At 40.7% G+C, this 18,825-nt stretch overlaps 1 protein-coding gene across 23 annotated transcripts in view; it reads left to right on the top strand.

Annotated features, from left to right (window-relative positions):
- DERA (deoxyribose-phosphate aldolase) overlaps positions 1-18,825 on the top strand; it is a 328,684-nt gene that overhangs the window by 34,901 nt on the left and 274,958 nt on the right. For 17 of the 23 annotated variants that reach the window (XR_014803801.1, XR_014803802.1, XR_014803800.1 and 14 more), the window contains exons 2-5: positions 7,919-8,016; positions 9,145-9,292; positions 11,358-11,453; positions 14,377-14,511. Coding sequence is in view for 6 of the 23 variants with exons in the window: in XM_005664049.4 (XP_005664106.1) it covers positions 7,919-8,016; positions 9,145-9,292; positions 11,358-11,453; positions 14,377-14,511 (477 nt within the window). In the remaining 17 variants the exon portion in view is untranslated. Of the gene's footprint in view, positions 1-5,948; positions 6,010-6,296; positions 8,017-9,144; positions 9,293-11,357; positions 11,454-14,376; positions 14,512-18,825 lie in introns of those variants that run through there. The other 6 variants (XR_014803805.1, XR_014803804.1, XM_021092297.2 and 3 more) reach the window with 3 other exon arrangements.

The following is an 18,825-nucleotide window of genomic DNA, read 5'->3' as shown; positions in this document are numbered from 1 at the left end:
AACGCGGGATCCGAGCCACGTCTGCAACCTACACCACAGCTCACGGCAATGCCGGATTCGCCAACCATTGCGCCACGACGGGAACTCCTCCCTAGGTTTCTTAATAAGAACATTGTTTTTATTGCAATGCTGTCCTCCAACAAAGTTTGCATCTATGTCATTTCTGCAAAATCAAATATTATTTATTCCACATTAACCTCTTTAACCAGATTTCACAGTCATGTCAGGTATTTTACCTTCAACACAATAGACTTCTAAATTTTTTGCTTTGATTTAATAAGTTAGATTTTTTAAAAATGAGCCAATATTTAAATTGATTTAACTTATTTTACTCTTTAAAGCACCCATGACTGATATAAAATGATATTTTCTAGTTTATAAAATTCCTCTCCTTCTGGAGCCAACAAATTAACAACTACTGCTTTACTTCTTATTTGTACCCTAGGAATTTTGGATGTATAAATAAGCATTATTTAGAGTACTCATTTTATCTAAATGAAAAGTCATGTTTCAGAGTGTTATGTAACTGTATCTTTTGAGGCTGTGTTAAACTGATGTCTTTGAGCACAGGCTATTTAGCAGGTTTGGGTCTTGGAGTCAGTGATATCTCCATAGAGATATGTTGGCATGTGATAAATGTTGAAAGGTGTTTTGTGCAATTACCCGCCAACTCTCCCAAGGAAGGGAAATTTAAAATTTATTTTCATTAAACATACTTTTTTTTTTTGTCTTTTTGCTATTTCTTGGGCCACTCCCGCAGCATGTGGAGGTTCCCAGGCTAGGGGTCGAATCGGAGCTGTAGCTGCCAGCCTATGCCAGAGCCACAGCAACGCTGGATCCGAGCCGCGTCTGCAACCTACACCACAGCTCACGGCAACGCCGGATCGTTAACCCACTGAGCAAGGGCAGGGACCGAACCCGCAACCTCATGGTTCCTAGTTGGATTCGTTAACCACTGCGCCATGACGGGAACTCCCTAAACATACTTTTTTGAGCTCTTTGTTTCTGGTAAGATTTAAAAAAATAAATAAAATATCCTAACCCCAAATAGATAGTTTTAGATTTATAGAATAAAAAATGGTACTATCAGTGCTCTCAGTTTCTCTCCTCCAGGAATCTAGAGATCCCTCACACATAGTCCATAGTCACCTAACATACACGTTCTTAGACTTCTCAGGCCCTCTTGACTGCTGGCATACCCTCTTTGTCTCCTGCAAGCTTGGGCTCAGGCGAGGGCACAACCAGCTCATATACTCAGAGGCACAACTTCATGCGTATTGCTCCTACCACCACCCAAGTCTAGAGGGAGTTAGCTGTCCCTAGCGACAGACATGGCGAGTACCCCTGTTATTCATGTATGCCCTGCATGCTGGAAATGTTGTTTTGTTATGTCCGGGAGTGTGGGGAAAAGCCCAAGTTTTGGTCTCTACAAGTGAACCATGTGTCCAAGTGAGATCTCTATCCACTGTGCTTGCCTCTTACACAGTATTTGTGAAGAGCGTGGTGGAAGCTGGAATCTACCAAGCCCATCCTGGTTTATTTTAAGTTTGTTAAAAAATGAAGTATATAGGGCAAATGCTAAATCAGATGGGACGGGGATGTATAGTGGGTGTGCTTTATGTGAACCAAGATGATGTCACCTTGGTGAGGACAAGGATGTGTTTATATGTTTATCTATCTCTTCTGATTAGAAACAGCTCTCTGAGAGAAAGGATTTGTCTTTTCATTCACTGCCAAATTGCAGAGCCTGCAGCAGTGCTGGCACCATTGTGGGTACCCCTTTGCTCTTAGTTGAATGAACAAATAGATGTAATTCATAGTCAGAATTGCATTTATCAGACTTCCCAGGAAGAAAGTCCCTTGTCTGTCTCATATCTTAAATTTAAACTATTGACTTTGGGATGGAGACCCCTGTAGACTCTGTAAATAGGCTTAGCACCATTTGATTTGGAAATTCTGGGGTCCTGTGGACCTTAAGTGTGGACCAGAAGGGGAATGTGATCTTGATGGAACCTTTGGGATCAGTTGAGAAGTACTGGTTAAAAACATGGCTTTCTGCTCTTCTTTGTGTGCTTATGTTGTGTATTATTTTGTGCGGACATGGAAGCCCTAGAGAGGGCTCACCCAGGGGTTCCTGGGTGCTAGACTAGATCTTGGGAAGAAGACTCATTCTAGACCCCACCTGCTGGAAAGGCTGAGGCTCCCACCATAGTCTGTCTTGTATCTTTTTGGCTTAGGATCTGGACAAGCCTGAGTCTGCTCACATATAGATGGAGTATTTTCTGAGCTTGGATGAATCAGACCTATATTAACATCCAGGACTTTTAAAAAGAATCATTTTTGGGGGGCAAAGCTCACCTTTTTCAAGGCTAAGTTTGAAAAATTACGCATGATCAAGTTGATACTTTTCTAGTTTCAGTGTCTGAGGTAAAAAATAAATTTACTGTGCTGCAAGGGGCTTATTGAGCACCTATTTCTGTGCTAGGCACTTGCAACTGGGGGACACAAGCAAATTAGAGTTGAAAATAACATGGAAATAATAGACAGTTAGGTCCCTACAGTAGGAAGAGGTACTCAGTGATAAACTCTGGGCTTAAAAATGTACTGTCAAGTGCATAAAATAAATGGCTGTTTAGAGACGACACGAAGGCACACATTTGGGTGGTACAATTAGATATAAAAACCCAGAAAGAATGGAAAGAGGAACATGGGAAATTTAATCTTTCTTACTTTTCCAAATTTGGAAGAGTCTCTATAAAGTATCAGTTTATTTTTCTCCATTAGGAACAAAGTTAAAATCAAAATACAATATAAACGTCCTTTTGTGAAGTTTTCCTTGGTGTTACACATTTCAGGAATATTGTGAAGAAGTGCAGGGATAGCCATAAACACAAATGGAAGTGATGGAAACGCTACAAAGTGGATTTGCAGGGAAAATGATCTCTGTCCCCACTGAGACTTAAACAGGAAAAATAATAATAATAAAAAATTGTGAGAGGAGTGTTTGAGAACAAATTTATAACTGACAGAAGGGCCTGAAAAGCCACCAATATGGCATACTAAGAGGAACACTGGGATTTTCTTCACAGGAGAGGTTTCAGAAAAGGGTATTATTGCCTTCCAATTATGGCTTCCTGTCTGTTCTCCCCAAAGGCGCATGTACTTGAAACCCCTCCTGGCCCCATAAGAGAAGCGTCTATGGTGCTGATGAGATTGTGTGCCTTAGAATCACTTCTCCTGGAAAGGAGACGCTAAAGGGTACTCGAATAAAATATTAAAAATTATGAAGGACATAACAAAGGCCAATCAGTCCTTTCTTTTCCCCAGACCCCATAATATGAGAACAAGGGTTATTTGATGAAATTAAAGAGTAGCAAATTAAGTGCTAATAAAATGGGATAGTCACTTATATAATTCATTACCATGGGAGGTCGCAGGGGCAAATTCTGTGGCTGGATTAACTATGGGGCTGGATGATTTTATGACCACTGAAGATATTTTTAGCAGTGGAGGCTGATCTTGTGAGAGAAGTGATTCTGTTATATTCTACAGGAGATGGTTTGCAAGGACCTCTGGCAAGTGGTGTCTGAGATGTGTGAGAGCAGGCCTCATGGGTTCTGACCTTTGGTGAAGAATTGTACTAAAAATTACTTTTTAAGGGGAATGTCTTCAGGTATTCTGTTCATGCTTCAGCCCCAGCTTTTCTTGTGGAGATCCAGAAGCCCTTTAATCAGAAGCAATTGGGTTACAAAGTCTCATTACATAAAATGAAGAATTCCTAGAGATCTTTTGTACAACAATGTCACTATAGTTAAAAGTCCTGTATTGCATACTTGAAATTTGCTAAGAGAGTAGATCCTATGTTCTCAGCCTACATAAAAAAACAAAAAAGAAAATGGTAAATGCGCAAAGTGGTAGATAATGTTACTTAGATTAACTGTGATGATTATTACACAATGTGTCTTTATCAAAATGTAAACCTTATGGGAATTCCCTCGTGGCCTAGTGGGTTGAGGATCTGGTGTTGTCACTACTGTGGCACAGGTTTGCTCCCTAGCCCCGGATTGTCTGCATGCTTTGGGTGTGGCCAAAAACCCAACCAAACTAACAAACAAAAACATACACTTTAAATAGTTATAATCTTTATTTGTCAACTATACCTCAACAAAGCTGGGAGAAAAAGGTGAACACTAAAAAATAAAAAATAAGAAGTAATTTAGAAAGGTATCACCCAGAATTAGATCATTTCTGGCCTTTGGGGACCATTTGGTGTATTTATTTATTTATTTATTTTTTTGTCTTTTTGTCTTTTTGTCGTTGTTGTTGTTGCTATCTCTTGGGCCGCTTCCGCGGCATATGGAGGTTCCCAGGATAGGGGTTGAATCGGAGCTGTAGCCACCGGCCTACGCCAAAGCCACAGCAACGCTGGATCCGAGCCACGTCTGCAACCTACACCACAGCTCACGGCAACGCCGGATCGTTAACCCACTGAGCAAGGGCAGGGACCGAACCCGCAAACTCATGGTTCCTAGTCGGATTCGTTAACCACTGTGCCACGACGGGAACTCCTGGTGTATTTATTGAGTGCTACCCAGATGTCAGGTACTTTGGAGTTTTAAAAATCTGTAGGGAATACAAATAGACAAATCAGTTCCATTCAGGAGGCACTGAAAGTAGACCATAGGAGTTCCCGTCGTGGCGCAGTGGTTAACGAATCCGACTGGGAACCATGAGGTTGCCGGTTCGGTCCCTGCCCTTGCTCAGTGGGTTAACGATCCGGCGTTGCCATGAGCTGTGGTTGCAGCTACAGGTTGCAGACACGGCTCGGATCCTGCGTTGCTGTGGCTCTGGTGTAGGCCGGTGGCTGCAGCTCCGATTCAACCCCTAGCCTGGGAACCTCCATATGCTGTAGGATCGGCCCAAGAAATAGCAAAAAGACAAAAAGACAAAAAAAAAAAAAAAAAGAAAGTAGACCATAAATAGCATGGAAGAACAGGAAGCAAAGGAAGAGCTCAACCTGTGTGGTTCAGGGAAGTTTCACAGAGAAGGTGGCATTTGCACTGGCAAGACAAGGAAGGCCGTTCTAGGTGGAAAGTGCAAACAACATGCACGGATCCAGAGACAGAACATGATGTAATGTGTCAGTGAACTCCCAGTAGTTTAGGAAGGCTAGAGGGGCAAAAGAGGAGAGAGCACATGAGGGAGGACGGAGCCAGGTGGTAGAGTCCTGGGATGGTCTGAGACCTCTCCTGTGGGAAGAAGCTTCCAGGAATCATGTGACTGGTTAGGGACAGACTCCAAAGCCTTGCCCTACAGTCTAGGCTTTCCTTTTTTGGCCACTGTCAGCAGTGGTATGGTGGTGAACCTTGTATTTAACACAACTCCTCATTCCATTGCCTGAAGTAATCTTTACCATGAACCTAATCCCCATTATTAGTAAAGATGAAAACACAACTCCAGCCTTTGGGTAGAGAGGTTGTTCTAGGTCCGAGATAAATTGGGGTGAGTTTAGCGTGTCTGTCTGCTCTTACTGCCTTGGGCTCCACCTAGAACCATATCAGTCTTGGGTGGGGAAGAAGAGGCAGACTTAAAGCACCTGACCTTAGACTCCCATTTTTTTCTGTAAAGTGGACTCAGCAGACAAGCAGGAAAAACATACAGTGTTTTTGAGGAGCAGATGGATTGAAATGTTAAACATCTGTTTTGTTACAAGATTCTGACTAACAAAATAATTTAATTAGACCTCAAAAAAAAAAAAAAAAAAAACAAACCCAAAAACTCCAAACTTTGCTCCTTCTTCAGTGATATTTATTTTTTGTCTTTTTTTTTAAGGCTGCACTTGTGGCATGTGGAAGTTCCCAGGCCAGGAGTTGAATCAGAGCCACAAGCCACAGCAATGCGAGATCCAAGCCACACCTGCAACCTATGCTGCAGCTTGCTGCAACACTGGATCCTTAAACCCACTGAGCGAGGCCAAGGAATGGACCCATATCCTCATGGATACTAATTGTATTTTTAACCTGATGAGCAACAATGGGAACTCCCTTCAGTGATATTTTATTTTATATTTATTTATTTATTTTTGTCTTTTTGCCATTTCTTGGGCTGCTCCCGCAGCATATGGAGGTTCCCAAGCTAGGGGTCTAATTGGAGCTGTAGCCACGGGCCTATGCCAGAACCACAGCAACATGGAACCCGAGCCACGTCTGCAACCTACACCACAGCTCACGGCAACGGCGGATCCTTAACCCACTGAGCAAGGCCAGGGATCGAACCCACAACCTCATGGTTCCTAGTCGGATTTGTTAACCACTGAGCCATGACGGGAACTCCCTTCAGTGATATTTTAAATGCGAATGTCCTTATTAATCATGCACTCTAATGTGGAATTTCTGTACCATTAATATTGATAAGAAGAATTAAATAGAAATGAGAGAGAAAATGTCTTTTGTAGACTCTGGTTTTCTTGGTGGTCTTATCTCTGAGGTTTATGCGGCTACTTTACTACTAATATTATGTGTTTTGTTCCATAGTACAGTGTACATCCAGTAGTTTTCTCCATCACGTTATGAAGAAGTGTGTAATTGTGATGTCTTTCCCACAGGGGCCTTTTAAGGCTCTTCTAAGATGATTCTTTAAGAACGTGAGGTTGCTGGAGGGCTGCAGAAATGAGCTTAGTTGGGGAAGGTAAATGGCTATGTGTTCAGTTTACTCTAAGGAGGCCACCTGTGTTATAGAGCCTCTCTGGATGAAGTTGAAATGCATGTGCACCAGGCACTGTGTTTGGTGTTAGACACACAAAGATGAATAAGATCAAGATGCACATTGTAGTTATAGATAATTCTATGACTCCTTGATGAGCTAAATACTATTTCCATAGTAGAGGTCTATCCAAATGTTAGTTCTCTCTGGAGAGCTGGCAGTGTTTTCACAAAAGCTAACAGTTAGGCTGGATTTACTTATTTATTTATTTATTTATTTATTTATTTGTCTCTTTTTGCCTTTTCTAGGACCTCTCCGGCGGCACATGGAGGTTCCCAGGCTAGGGGTCTAATCGGAGCTGTAGCCACTGGCCTACACCAGAGCCACAGCAATGCGGGATCCGAGCTGCGTCTGCAACCTACACCACAGCTCATAGCAATGCCAGGTCCTTAACCCACTGAGCAAGGCCAGGGATCTAACCCGCGACCTAATGGTTCCCAGTCGGATTCGTTAACCACTGAGACACGACGGGAACTCCTAGGCTGGATTTAAAATAGAAATTATAGTCAACCACAAGAGGATGGAGGGTGGGATTGAGGTAAAAACGAGTATTTGCAAACAGAGGCAACAGAGATGTCTCCCGGAATTTTGAACAGTTAGTTTTTTCTTTTCCCCTTTCTGACTTGTGTTACACCAATGCTGTCATTTCTAATACATTTTGAAAAGTTCTCCTTTGAGGAAAGAATGGACTATTTCCTATCAGCATCTAGTAAATACTAATCTTATCGGTAAGGGGGTAGTGATCAAGGGTCCTGTTAAGTCTCAATATTAATTCACTTCCATCTTTGTTAACCATTTCTCCTAGACTGGGCACTCACAAATAAATCTCTGCTGTCAGAAGTGAGGCCTGTGGCATGAATAACTCCATTTTCAGTCATTTGTCGACATGTCTGTGTAATGAATCAGTCCAGGTCCTTCTAGTTCCAGATGCACTAGATTGTAGTACATTTTACTTGATTTTACATGAAGCAAGCCTTTTCATGGCTGGGCTTCCTTCAACAAGGTTATTTATTTATAGTTGAGCGAAAAAGAGAAACATAAGCCTTAAAAGAGCTTTGATACTGAGTGATAAATCTATTACAAGGACCATGTGAAAAATAGGTGAATGTATTAAATAAAACTTTTAAGTTTTAAAGTGTTCTTCTTTTGTCTTCAGACCTTAGCTGGATCTCCAAAGTACAGGTGAATCAACCGGCAGTTCTGAGGCGCGCAGAACAAATCCAGGCCCGCAGACCTGTGAAAAAGGAGTGGCAAGTAAGGGCCCTTCTTGAGAATTCTCTCCCTCTAGTTTACAGCCCTGATCTCTTCTCTCCAGGGCACAAGGATTGAATTTTGCTCAAGATGGATCTAAACTTAAAAGATTTCAGCTGTCCATGACTTATTTTAATAATTCATATATGATGATGATGAGTTGGAGAAAGATAACACATTTATCCAAATAAGTTAAAAATCTTATCACTCTTGAGTGGCAAAGCCACAAAGGAATTTGAGACATCTTTATTCATGAGTAAATTAAATGGCATACTTTCTCAACATATTTATTCAGCTTCTTACACATACCTTCTCTGGTGGTCTTCTGTTTTAATTGTAAAAATATAATACCTAAACCTGATGTGTCTACTGTTGGGACCCTTAGATATAATAAGAGTTGACCTTCTTTGACCCTCATGTTCACCAAGGTATTAATTTTCCTAAGTCATTTGTCAAAACTCAAAAAATGGTATTTTGTAAGGCACTTGTGGTCTGCATATTCTTCAGTGTATACTAAGCAAAGATGTGCTATGCCTCTCAGGGGTGAAAGGAATTCGGAGTTCATTTCACAAGTGAGGCAGAATATTGTGATTAAATCCTTTAGGGTGACAGGTCACATTTTCCTCCTCCTTAGAAATAGTCTGATGGAAAAGATAAAAGGAATTCATCAGAATGAGTTATAAAATACAAATATTGTTTTGAAATTAGAATTGGATTAAATTGAAAAAAAGTAGTGTTTCATTCTAGATCCAAGAGCTGGAGGTAAAAGGTAAGATAGAAATTTTTGTTCCCAAGTTCTCCCACACACAACAGGCTAGCCATCAGAGGCTCCTTGTGGATGAGACGGAAAAGTCACATGCGAGAAGACTTAATCTAATAGGGATTTCAATTAGGGTTACTTATGGGAGGGAAAAGAAGACATTTTAAGGCTACTCTCCCCCTCTTTTATTTTTTTCTGTGTGATGTTTGTCTTGGTCACTCTTGTACAATGTTTACGCTGTATATCAGAGTCATAGGCCTTAGAACAGTGTAGACATGAGATTCTAGCACCCATGTGGGTCTAGTGGTTTTCTCCTGAGTTGGAGATTAATTATTTTTTTAAAACCTTGTTTTTACTTTTCTTCAAACCAGGTTGCTTGGCTCCTGAAAGCTGTTACCTTTATAGATCTTACTACACTTTCAGGTGATGACACATCTTCCAACATTCAAAGGCTCTGTTACAAAGCCAAGTATCCAATCCGGGAAGACCTCCTAAAAGCTTTAAATATGCATGGTAAAGGTAATGTGTACAGTCTGTCTGGTGTTTACCTTTTTACAATAACCATTTCTAAATCTAAGAGGACCTAAGATTTATCTGCTAAAACAGTGGTAGCAATAAAATTCGTGATAGAATTGTGTACAGAGAAATAATTGAGGTTCTTCTCTGAAAAAACAGCAAAGAGAGAATTTGAGTCTCATTTTTAGGTCAGTTCTTTCTCATCCTGGAATAAAGTTGCCAGTATCGAGTTTCTTTATTTTTCTTTCCAGTTCTTCAGTTTTGGAGGTTTTCTCTCTAGCGACTCTCAAATACTGATTCTGATTCCCTAGCCACATGTGAAAAAGCCAGCCTCATTACTTAATAATCACGTCTCATACATAAAGTATTTTCTGTGAGTAAATGAAATGCTTTTGAGAATAAAATACAAATGGGAAATATTGCATGCTTGTATATTAGGTTAGATCTTTTGAAAAAAAGTTACATTCACTCTCTTATATACATGAAAGAAAGGACTTTCAAAAGTTGCCACAAGTTTAGAACTTTAACATTTTAGAGATAGAGAAAACCTTTGAGAGTCAATACCCTTGTTTCCAAGTGAGGAAACTAAGATCTGGAAGGTGGAGTGGTATTTCCAAAACAATGGTTAACTCAGTGGTTATAGGAGCCAGATCTTTTCATGGATCCCAGTCTCTAATGAGTGCAGCTAGAGGTGCTGCACTGGCCCAATGCAGGTATTTCATCCCAAATAATTTGTAGATAACTTACAGCTCTGCAGTTTTTGAAAAATATTCAGTATGGTTTTTTTTTTTAATTGACCATAAAACATCTCCCATTTATAGCACTTAAAAGCAACAGGTTTATATGAGTTTTATGCTATTGCTTTTTCAGTGGCTACTTGGTTTTTTAATAATTTTTTTTTTTTTTGTCTTTTTGTTGTTGTTGTTGTTGTTGTTGCTATTTCTTGGGCTGCTCCCTCGGCATATGGAGGTTCCCAGGCTAGGGGTCTAATCGGAGCTGTAGCCACCGGCCTACGCCAGAGCCACAGCAACGAGGGATCTGAGCCGCGTCTGCAACCTACACCACAGCTCACGGCAACGCCGGATCATGAACCCACTGAGCAAGGGCAGGGACCGAACCCGCAACCTCATGGTTCCTAGTCGGATTCGTTAACCACTGCGCCACGACGGGAACTTCTGGTTTTTTAAATTTAAGAACTTACTACTCAAAATGAGGGCTCCAGATCTAGATTTTATTTATTTATTTTGCCAAAGAGGGAATAGGATTAGTTAAATGTCATTTTGCTATAGAGGTATACCTTGTTTTATTGCATTTCACAGATACTGTGTTTTTCACAAATCGAAGGTCTGGGGCAACCCTGTGTTGAGCAACTCTACCCAGTACCATTTTTCCAACAGCATTTGTTGACTTTGTGTCTCTGCCACATTTTGATAATTCTCACAGAATTTCAGACTTTTTCATTCTTGTCATATTTGTTATGGTGATCCATGATCAGTGATTTTTGATGTTACTGTTGCAATTCTTTGGCTTTTTTTTTTTTTTTTTTTTTCCTTTCCTTTTTAGGTCTGCACCAGCCACATATGGGAGTTCCCAGGGGTTGAACCAGAGCTGCAGCTGCCGGCCTACACCACAGCCACAGCAATGCAGGATCCAAGCCACCTACACCACAGCTCATGGCAATGCCAGATCCTTAACCCGCAACCTCGAGGCCAGGGATCAAACCCACAACCTCATGGTTCCTAGTCGGATTTGTTTCCTATGTGCCATGACAGGAACTCCTTTTTTTTTTTCCTTTTTTTTAGGATTTTTTTTTAAAATGGCACTATGTTAACTTCCAAGAACAATGTATCAAAAATGTTTTCTTCTGTGATTGTAAGGATGAGAAAATGCTCCATGTGTCAAGAACTGAAAGGGAGTATGGCAAATAAAAACCTTTAATTTGTTGCAGAATTGTAGGGGAGTTTTTTTTTTCTCTCATATTTGTTTCTACCCATGTGGGAGTATAAATAATGATTAAAAGCATTTTGACTTCGCATAAAGTAGGCCGTTCCAATTTCTTTCTTCATAGGCATTACTACAGCTGCCGTCTGTGTGTATCCTGCCCGGGTGTGTGATGCAGTCAGAGCACTAAAGGCCGCAGGCTGTGATATCCCAGTGGCATCAGGTAAAATCTGTGGCTTCTGCTGTTGTTTTGTCAACATGTTTCTAGATCTTTAAATCAGACACATTGGAGAATGAGCTGCATAGTTTTATACTATGGTTTTAAGTAGTTTTATATATTGACTTGGTTGTTTTTATCCATTCTTTTCGTATTCACCCATTGCCTGTTGAGTAGCAGACGTATTAATTCTTACGAATATAGAACTGTATCTCTGTCGTTAAAGGAAACAGTTGTTTAGGAGGAGGAATAGTCAAAAACCATAATGCAGGACAGGTAGTGTTATTGATATGTAAGATGCAATAATAAAACTGTGCAGAAGGTACAGTCGTAAGTCTGAGTGGAGTGCTTAATTCTCTCTTAATGGAGGTCGGTGACACTCATTGCATGGGGATGCCTCATAGAGGAGGTGGTAACTGCATTGGGTTGTAAGGACAAGGAGGAATGTAGAGATTGTGAAGATAGAGGATGGCATTTTATTTTATTTATTTATTTATTTATCTATTTATCTTTATTTTTAGGGCTGCATGTGCAGCATGTGGAGGTTCCCAGGCTAGGGGTTGAATCGGAGCTGTAGCTGCTGCCCTACACCACAGCCACAACAACACAGGATCTCAGCCTTGTCTGTGACTTACACCACAGCTCACAGCAATGCTGGATCCTTAACCCACTGAGTAAGGTCAGGGATTGACCCACATCCTCATGCATACTAGCTGAGTTCGTAACCCACTGAGCCATGACGGGCAGTCCTGGGAATGGCATTTTAGAGGAACCTAGCCTGTGTGAAGGCACAGAGGTACATTCAGGGAACTGAAATGGGGTTGCAATTTTTGGATCCTAAGGTAGGACAAAGAGAGAGCTTGGGAGTTGAAGCTGGGGAGGTGGTCTGGGGGCAGATCCCACGGAAAACCTGTGCCAGCCTGTGCCATTTGGGCTTATTTTGGTGATGGGAAAGATACCAAAAGATGTTAAGCAGAGGCACGAGGAGATCAGCTTCATGACATAGTACATTAGGGGGTGGTAGTGAACAAGTTAGAGAGAGCTGAAATGGGGTAGGACTTACACCATCCATATGAGCCACCCCAGAACCTGGGAGACAAAGAAGAGAGGGTATGTTTAAGAGCTGTTGACGTTTTTTTCCTTTTCTTTTTTTTCTTTTTCTTTTTTTTTTTTAGGGCCCTACCCATGACATATGGAAGTTATCGGGCTAGGGTTCAAATCAGAGCTACAGCTGCCAACCTGCATTACAGCCACAGCAACTTGGAATTCGAGGTCGGTAGAGGTCACAGACACTGGATCCCTGACCCACTGAGCAAGGCCAGGAGTCAAAACCTCATCCTCATAGATAGTAGTAGGATTTGTTTCTGCTGTGCTGAAACAGGATCTCTAGGAGCTATTGACTTAAGATAGAGGCAGTAGTATAGGATGAGGTATGAGGGAGGGAAAAAAGCCTTACTAAAAGCTTCCCTGTGTGTGTGTGTTTGTGCATGTGCATGCGTGCCCACGTTTGGATGGATGGATAGATGGATAGGAAATTAGATTCTCCTTTTAAAAGATATTAGAGAAATATCCTGGTGCTTTAAAGAAGGAATCTGAGAAACTCATTAATTATTTTATTAGGAATACATCAAAAGAAACAGAGTATATAGTATTTCCCTACACCTTATTTGTGAAGATTCTCAAAGTATTTGCCAGCTACACCTTACCTTAATTTTTCATTGGCCCCAGTCATTTCTGCTTTTCCTTTATACAACAGGGAAGCGTGCTTTCCTCCAAGGTAGCAGACCCAAGGAATTTAATAACAAGAATCCAAAGGTTATCTTTGACACGGGAATGGAATTAATAAGCATGTTGAAAATGTTAATACTTTTCCAAAAGTGTCATTGTGTTTTTATTTTCCTTTTCCTTATACTTGGCCTTTCTCTTCCCAGTTCACCCCGTCCCAGTTTTAGGGACTAATTAGGTGCTTTCCCATCATGAAATATCTCCTCTTTATTCCTATCTATTTGGCTCTTCATTTTAAGATAGGCAGTGGGAGGAACCTGTGTGGTGGTTACAACGGCTGTAAATGTGAGTGAGGAAATCCTGACAGCCGTAGCCAGCTTGGTCAAGAGTAGGATCCAGAATTAACAAGTGTCCATCAAGAAAGGGCTACAGCTACTGTTTTATGACTATCAATATGAAGATATCATATCTTCTTTTTTATTATTTTTTTATTGAAGTATAGTGGATTTACAGTGTTATGTTAACTTCTGTTGCACTGCAAAGTGATTCAGTTATACACACACACACACACACACACACACACACACACACACACACACACACACACACACACACACACACACATATACACACACACATTCTTTTTAAAAAATATCCTTTTCCATTATGGTTCATTATAGGAGATTGAGTATAGTTCCCTGTGCTATAGAGTAGAACCTTGTTTATCCATTCTAAATATAATAGCTTACATCTGCTAACTCCAGACTCCCACTTTATCCCTGCCCCAACCCCTACCCCCTTGGCAATCACAAGTCTGTTCTCTATGTCTGTGAGTCCATTTCTGTTTGTAGATAGGTTCATTTGTGGATGAATCTTCTTAATCACTATTTACTTAAAGCACCCTCACAAGCATCTCTGGAGCAACTTAATTTCAGTTCTTCCAAAGATATACTACTAATATTTATCCTAATGTCAGTACTATATAAGATAGCATTTTATTTCTTCACACTTCACTTTGCAAGATAGGCAAGATATGCATGAAGTTCTAAAGTGTCATTCATGCTTTAGTCTAAACACTGTTTTTTTGGTCTGAAATTCTTTGTTGATATACTGATCAATTGAAATTTGTCTTCCTCCCCCTTCCCTTCTTCCCTGCCTGCTTTCCTCCCTTCCTTTCTTTTTTTTTTTCTCCTTTCTCTACTAGTGGCCACTGGCTTTCCAGCTGGACAGACTCATTTAAAAACACGATTAGAAGAGATCAGATTGGCTGTGGAAGATGGAGCTACAGAAATCGATGTGGTGATTAACAGGACCTTGGTGCTAACAGGCCAGTGGGAGGGTAAGTGCATGTCCTTGCCCAAGAGGGAGACTTGGTTCTTCCCTGGCCGGTTAGATGGCGAAGGTCTGATAAGAGGCAGCATGGTTTGGAAGTCCTACTGCTCTAGATTACGAGTCACTAGATCCGAGGGTGGATCGAGGAGAAAACATGGCGATTGCTCATCCTTGTCCCTCATACTCTAGGCAGTTGCCCACCTGCGTGAACTTTTCAGATCCTGTTGAGTGCTTAGGTGATTAGTTATTTCCATGCAGTGGATGTTTAACTTTTATTCTGTTTTCTGCTGTTTGTTACTCATTACTCAATACAAAAACCATTCTAGGAAAGTTTTTTTTTTGCCACATCCACAGCATGCAAAAGTTCCCGGGCCAGAGATCAAACCCCCCATGTCACAGAAGTGACAGTACTGGGTCCTTAAGCTGCTGAGCTACCGGGAACTCCAAGGTAACTTTTTTATGTTAATTCTCTTTTTTATTTTAATCTTTGTGGATGTTGAGGATGTGGGATTATTGTTTGGCCTGCTAAGTCTGTTTTTACTCCTACTATTCTTGAACATTAACTCCTCTGGATATTATTACATACTCACCTTTGAGAGTCATGATTTGCTATCACAGTCAATTACAATAAGACATTACCTAGTCCAGTAACAAAGAATTGTTTTTTTGGGTTTTTTTTGGCTGTACCCACAGCATATGGAAGTTCTCGATCTAGGAATTGAATCCAAACCACAGCTGTGACCTCTGCCACACCATGGCAATGCTGGGTCCTTAACCCACTCTGTTGGGCCAGGGATTGAACCACAGAGACAAAGCTAGATCCTTAACCCACCTTGCCACAGTGGGAACTCCCAAGCTATTTTTTTTTTTTTAAGAAATAGATTTTTACCTCTGTCTTAAATGTTTTGCATACTTAGAGATTGTTGATAGCTAAAATAAATACAATTCTGTATTTCAAAAAAAATCATTATAACAGGTAGTTTAAAATTTTTTAACAAAATCATAGGATAAACCCAAAATAATATATTGCCTCTTTAGATATATGAATAGCAAATAAATCTCATATTTCATTCTAATTATAAAGGTTGTATCTCCTCACTATTAAAAATAAAAATTCTATCAAAAAATAAAGGAGAAGTGGATATTCGATATAATCTCATCCCCTGGATAACATTGCAATGCATAGCTTTCCAAACCTTTTTCTCTTCATATAACATACATTCAATATCCACCTTTTTGTAATAAATTAAAATTAAAATAGGATTATATTTAATGTATTTTTCCTTAACCTTCATATTGGACTTCCCAATATCTCATAGATGTCTCTCCATCAATCCATCCATCTCATCTTCTCTAAATTCTAATTCCACTGTTTAATCCATTAAGAATTACTTTTGGTTATGAAGCAGCCGGGATCCAATCAGTGCTTTAAATGCTTGAGGATTTACTTGCCCATATGAAGTCTGGAACTAGATATTTCAGGGGTACTGTGGCAGTCCCACAAAGTTCTTGCAGATGTGGGCTACTTTTATGTTTTGGGAGATCTAGGCTACTTTTTTTTTTTTTTTTTTTTGTCTTTTTTTTGTCTTTTTGCCTTTACTAGGGCCGCTTCCACGGCATATGGAGGTTCCCAGGCTAGGGGTTGGATTGGAGCTGTAGCCACCGGCTTACACCAGGGCCACAGCAACGTGGGATCTGAGCTGCGTCTGCGACTTACACCACAGCTCACGGCAACGCCGGATCCTTAACCCACTGAGCGAGGCCAGGGATCGAACCCGCAACCTCATGGTTCCTAGTCGGATTCGTTAACCACTGCACCACGATGGGAACTCCAGAACTAGGCTACTTTTATCTTCCACTTCTAAAGTGTGGCTTCTCTGCTCAAACCCAAGGGCACTTCATTGTCTGCAGTGGTTTTTGAAGCTCTAGCCTCACACACCCTCTTTAATTACACCTCATTGGTTCCATGACCATGCTTGGCTGCAAGTAAAGCTGGTAAATGTAGTCTTTCAGCTTGGAATAGTAGCTATATTCCTGGACATTCTTAATATGGTAGGTGGTGCACATTTCTGAGCCTTGATGAAAAGGACTGAGGGAAATACCGACAGGGAGGGACAGTGTGCCATGTGATCTAAACAGGCTGTGACCATAAAAAGCTTAACAGCCAAAGTGAGCTATGGGGCAGATCATCTCAGAGATTTCAGTAGCCCCTGAGAGCATCCCTGTATCCCAGGATAATGCATCACTGGGTACGGCAGTTCTGAAGGATCCAAGAAAAAGTGTCAGGCTGTTACTACTGCCTGACACTCCCATCTATACTTACCAGCATTTTTTAATCCTTTCTAGGTATAAATTCTTGACAGTTCACAAATACCTATTTGATTTTTGTTCCTTTTCTTATGGTTCATTTACGCTTTGGGCAGTTGCAATCATTTTTAAATGGCTTATTTTAAATAGATGTACCTTATCCCTACATATTAATTCTACCTACCTGCTTCTAGTCACAGATTTCAGTTAAGATTTAATGCTAGAGTAGGAAAAAAATGAGTAAGCATAATAATTTAAAAGAAATATAGAAATAAACTGTGTCATTTAGTAGGATAAAAAACTGTCCTTTATCTGTTATTAAATAGTGTATAGAAGTGTAGTTTATAACTTGTGCTCTTATCTCTAGACTACTGCTAATTAGAGAAGAAAATATAATAGGAGATGAGATTTGATATAATTGGCTATCCCTTAATGAACTAGCAGTGTTTGTTTTTAAAAACTGATAATTTCCCAATAACAGACATTCATGCAAATATAATAAAACACATGTTCATTCCAGACCATACTTTTTTCTTTTTCTTTTTTTTTTTTTTTTTATGGCTGCACCTGTGGCATCATAGCCACAGCAACTCTGTGTCTGCGACCTACATCACAGCTCATGGCAACGCTGGATCCTTAACCCACTGAGTGAGGCCAGGTTTTGAACCCTTATCCTCATGGATACTAGTCGGGTTCATTTCCACTGCGCCACAATAGGAACTCCCCAGACCATACTTTTCTATTAACTCTTTTTATGGTATTAATAACCTCTTGACCCAAAACAAATTGAAAAGGAACATTTACCACTAGAAAATTAATTTTAACTAGAAACCTGCAATGTCTTAGGCCTTTCTTCACTTCAGTATTTTGTCTTAATTTCACTTTTCAATTTGACTGCCTATTGTATTTTTCAGTGACATGTTTTAATACTAGCTGCTTACTAAAATATGAGCCTAACATTGATTTCTTGGAAGTTGCTGATGGAAGTGTCTGTGAGGCTATTACATATTCAGGTCCCTCTTCTCTGTGTGCCGAGGTGTACAGGACGCTGGTTAAAGCACAAAAGAGAGAATCTTGAGTTTTAAACCTGGCCGTTCAGACGGTCCTAACCATTTCTCATGGTCACAAGGGTCCACTGTTTAGGGTATGAACTCAGAGGGGAGGCTGGAGATGGGCTCGTATTCCTCTTCTTGGATTCTCTTTGGTGACCATTTAAAATCTGCTCTCCTCAAACTTCTTATTTTTCTACCCACCTCAAGGCTCTTTAAGTCTTGGCAAACGACCTGCTCCTTCTCAGAAAAAATAGAATCCATCAGGCAGGAACTTCTCAAGGTTCTTGCATCAGATCTGCTTCCTTTGCTTCCTCCTACTCTCCTTCCTCCGGAGTCAGCCCCTCTGCTGCGCTGTGGCTCCATCTCATCGTTTCTCGGCCTTAGTCCTTTTATGGGCCATTTTCCTCTCCTGTAGCTTCTGCCTCTCCCTACTAGCTCATCCCATCAGCATCTAAGCACACATCTAAACCTTCTTACCCACTTGCCAGCATTCCCCCTCCTCCTTAGCTGAGTATCTCTAGTCATTCCCTCTTCAGGGCTTAATTTCTTAAAAGGGTTGAATTTTCTTGTTTCTCTTGAACCTGTTCTAACCAAGTACCAGTGGCCTATTATTTTGCTGTGTCCCGGGATACTTCTCAGTTGTTTAGCTGTGTCCTGAAGCAGCAGTTGACACAGTGAACCATTTCCTTTTGGAAACATTCTCCTGTCAGGCTTTGATGACTTTTTTTTTTTCAAGTTTTCCTCTGCATTTTGGTAACTCCTGCATTTTGTTTTTAGACTCCTCCTCCTCAACCATCAGTGAAGTGTCTGTGGTCCTTAGGTTCTGTCCCCGAGAACTCTCACACTTTTCCTTAGACTCTGTACTCTCTCCTCTGCAAAACTCATATCCTTCCTGATTTTGGCTGTTTCCTGTGCTGAGGACCAAACCTCCAGAGCGCAAAACCCATGTTTCTCTGGCTCCA

Source organism: Sus scrofa, chromosome 5, assembly GCF_054392235.1.
Source record: "Sus scrofa isolate SSC_HxYL_T2T_F1_AM1 chromosome 5, Sscrofa_HxYL_maternal_Yorkshire_Landrace_v2.0, whole genome shotgun sequence".
Taxonomy (NCBI): Eukaryota; Metazoa; Chordata; class Mammalia; order Artiodactyla; family Suidae; genus Sus; species Sus scrofa.
The sequence above is the reverse complement of the archived record's forward strand: the minus strand, read 5'-3'. Positions and strand labels throughout refer to the sequence as shown.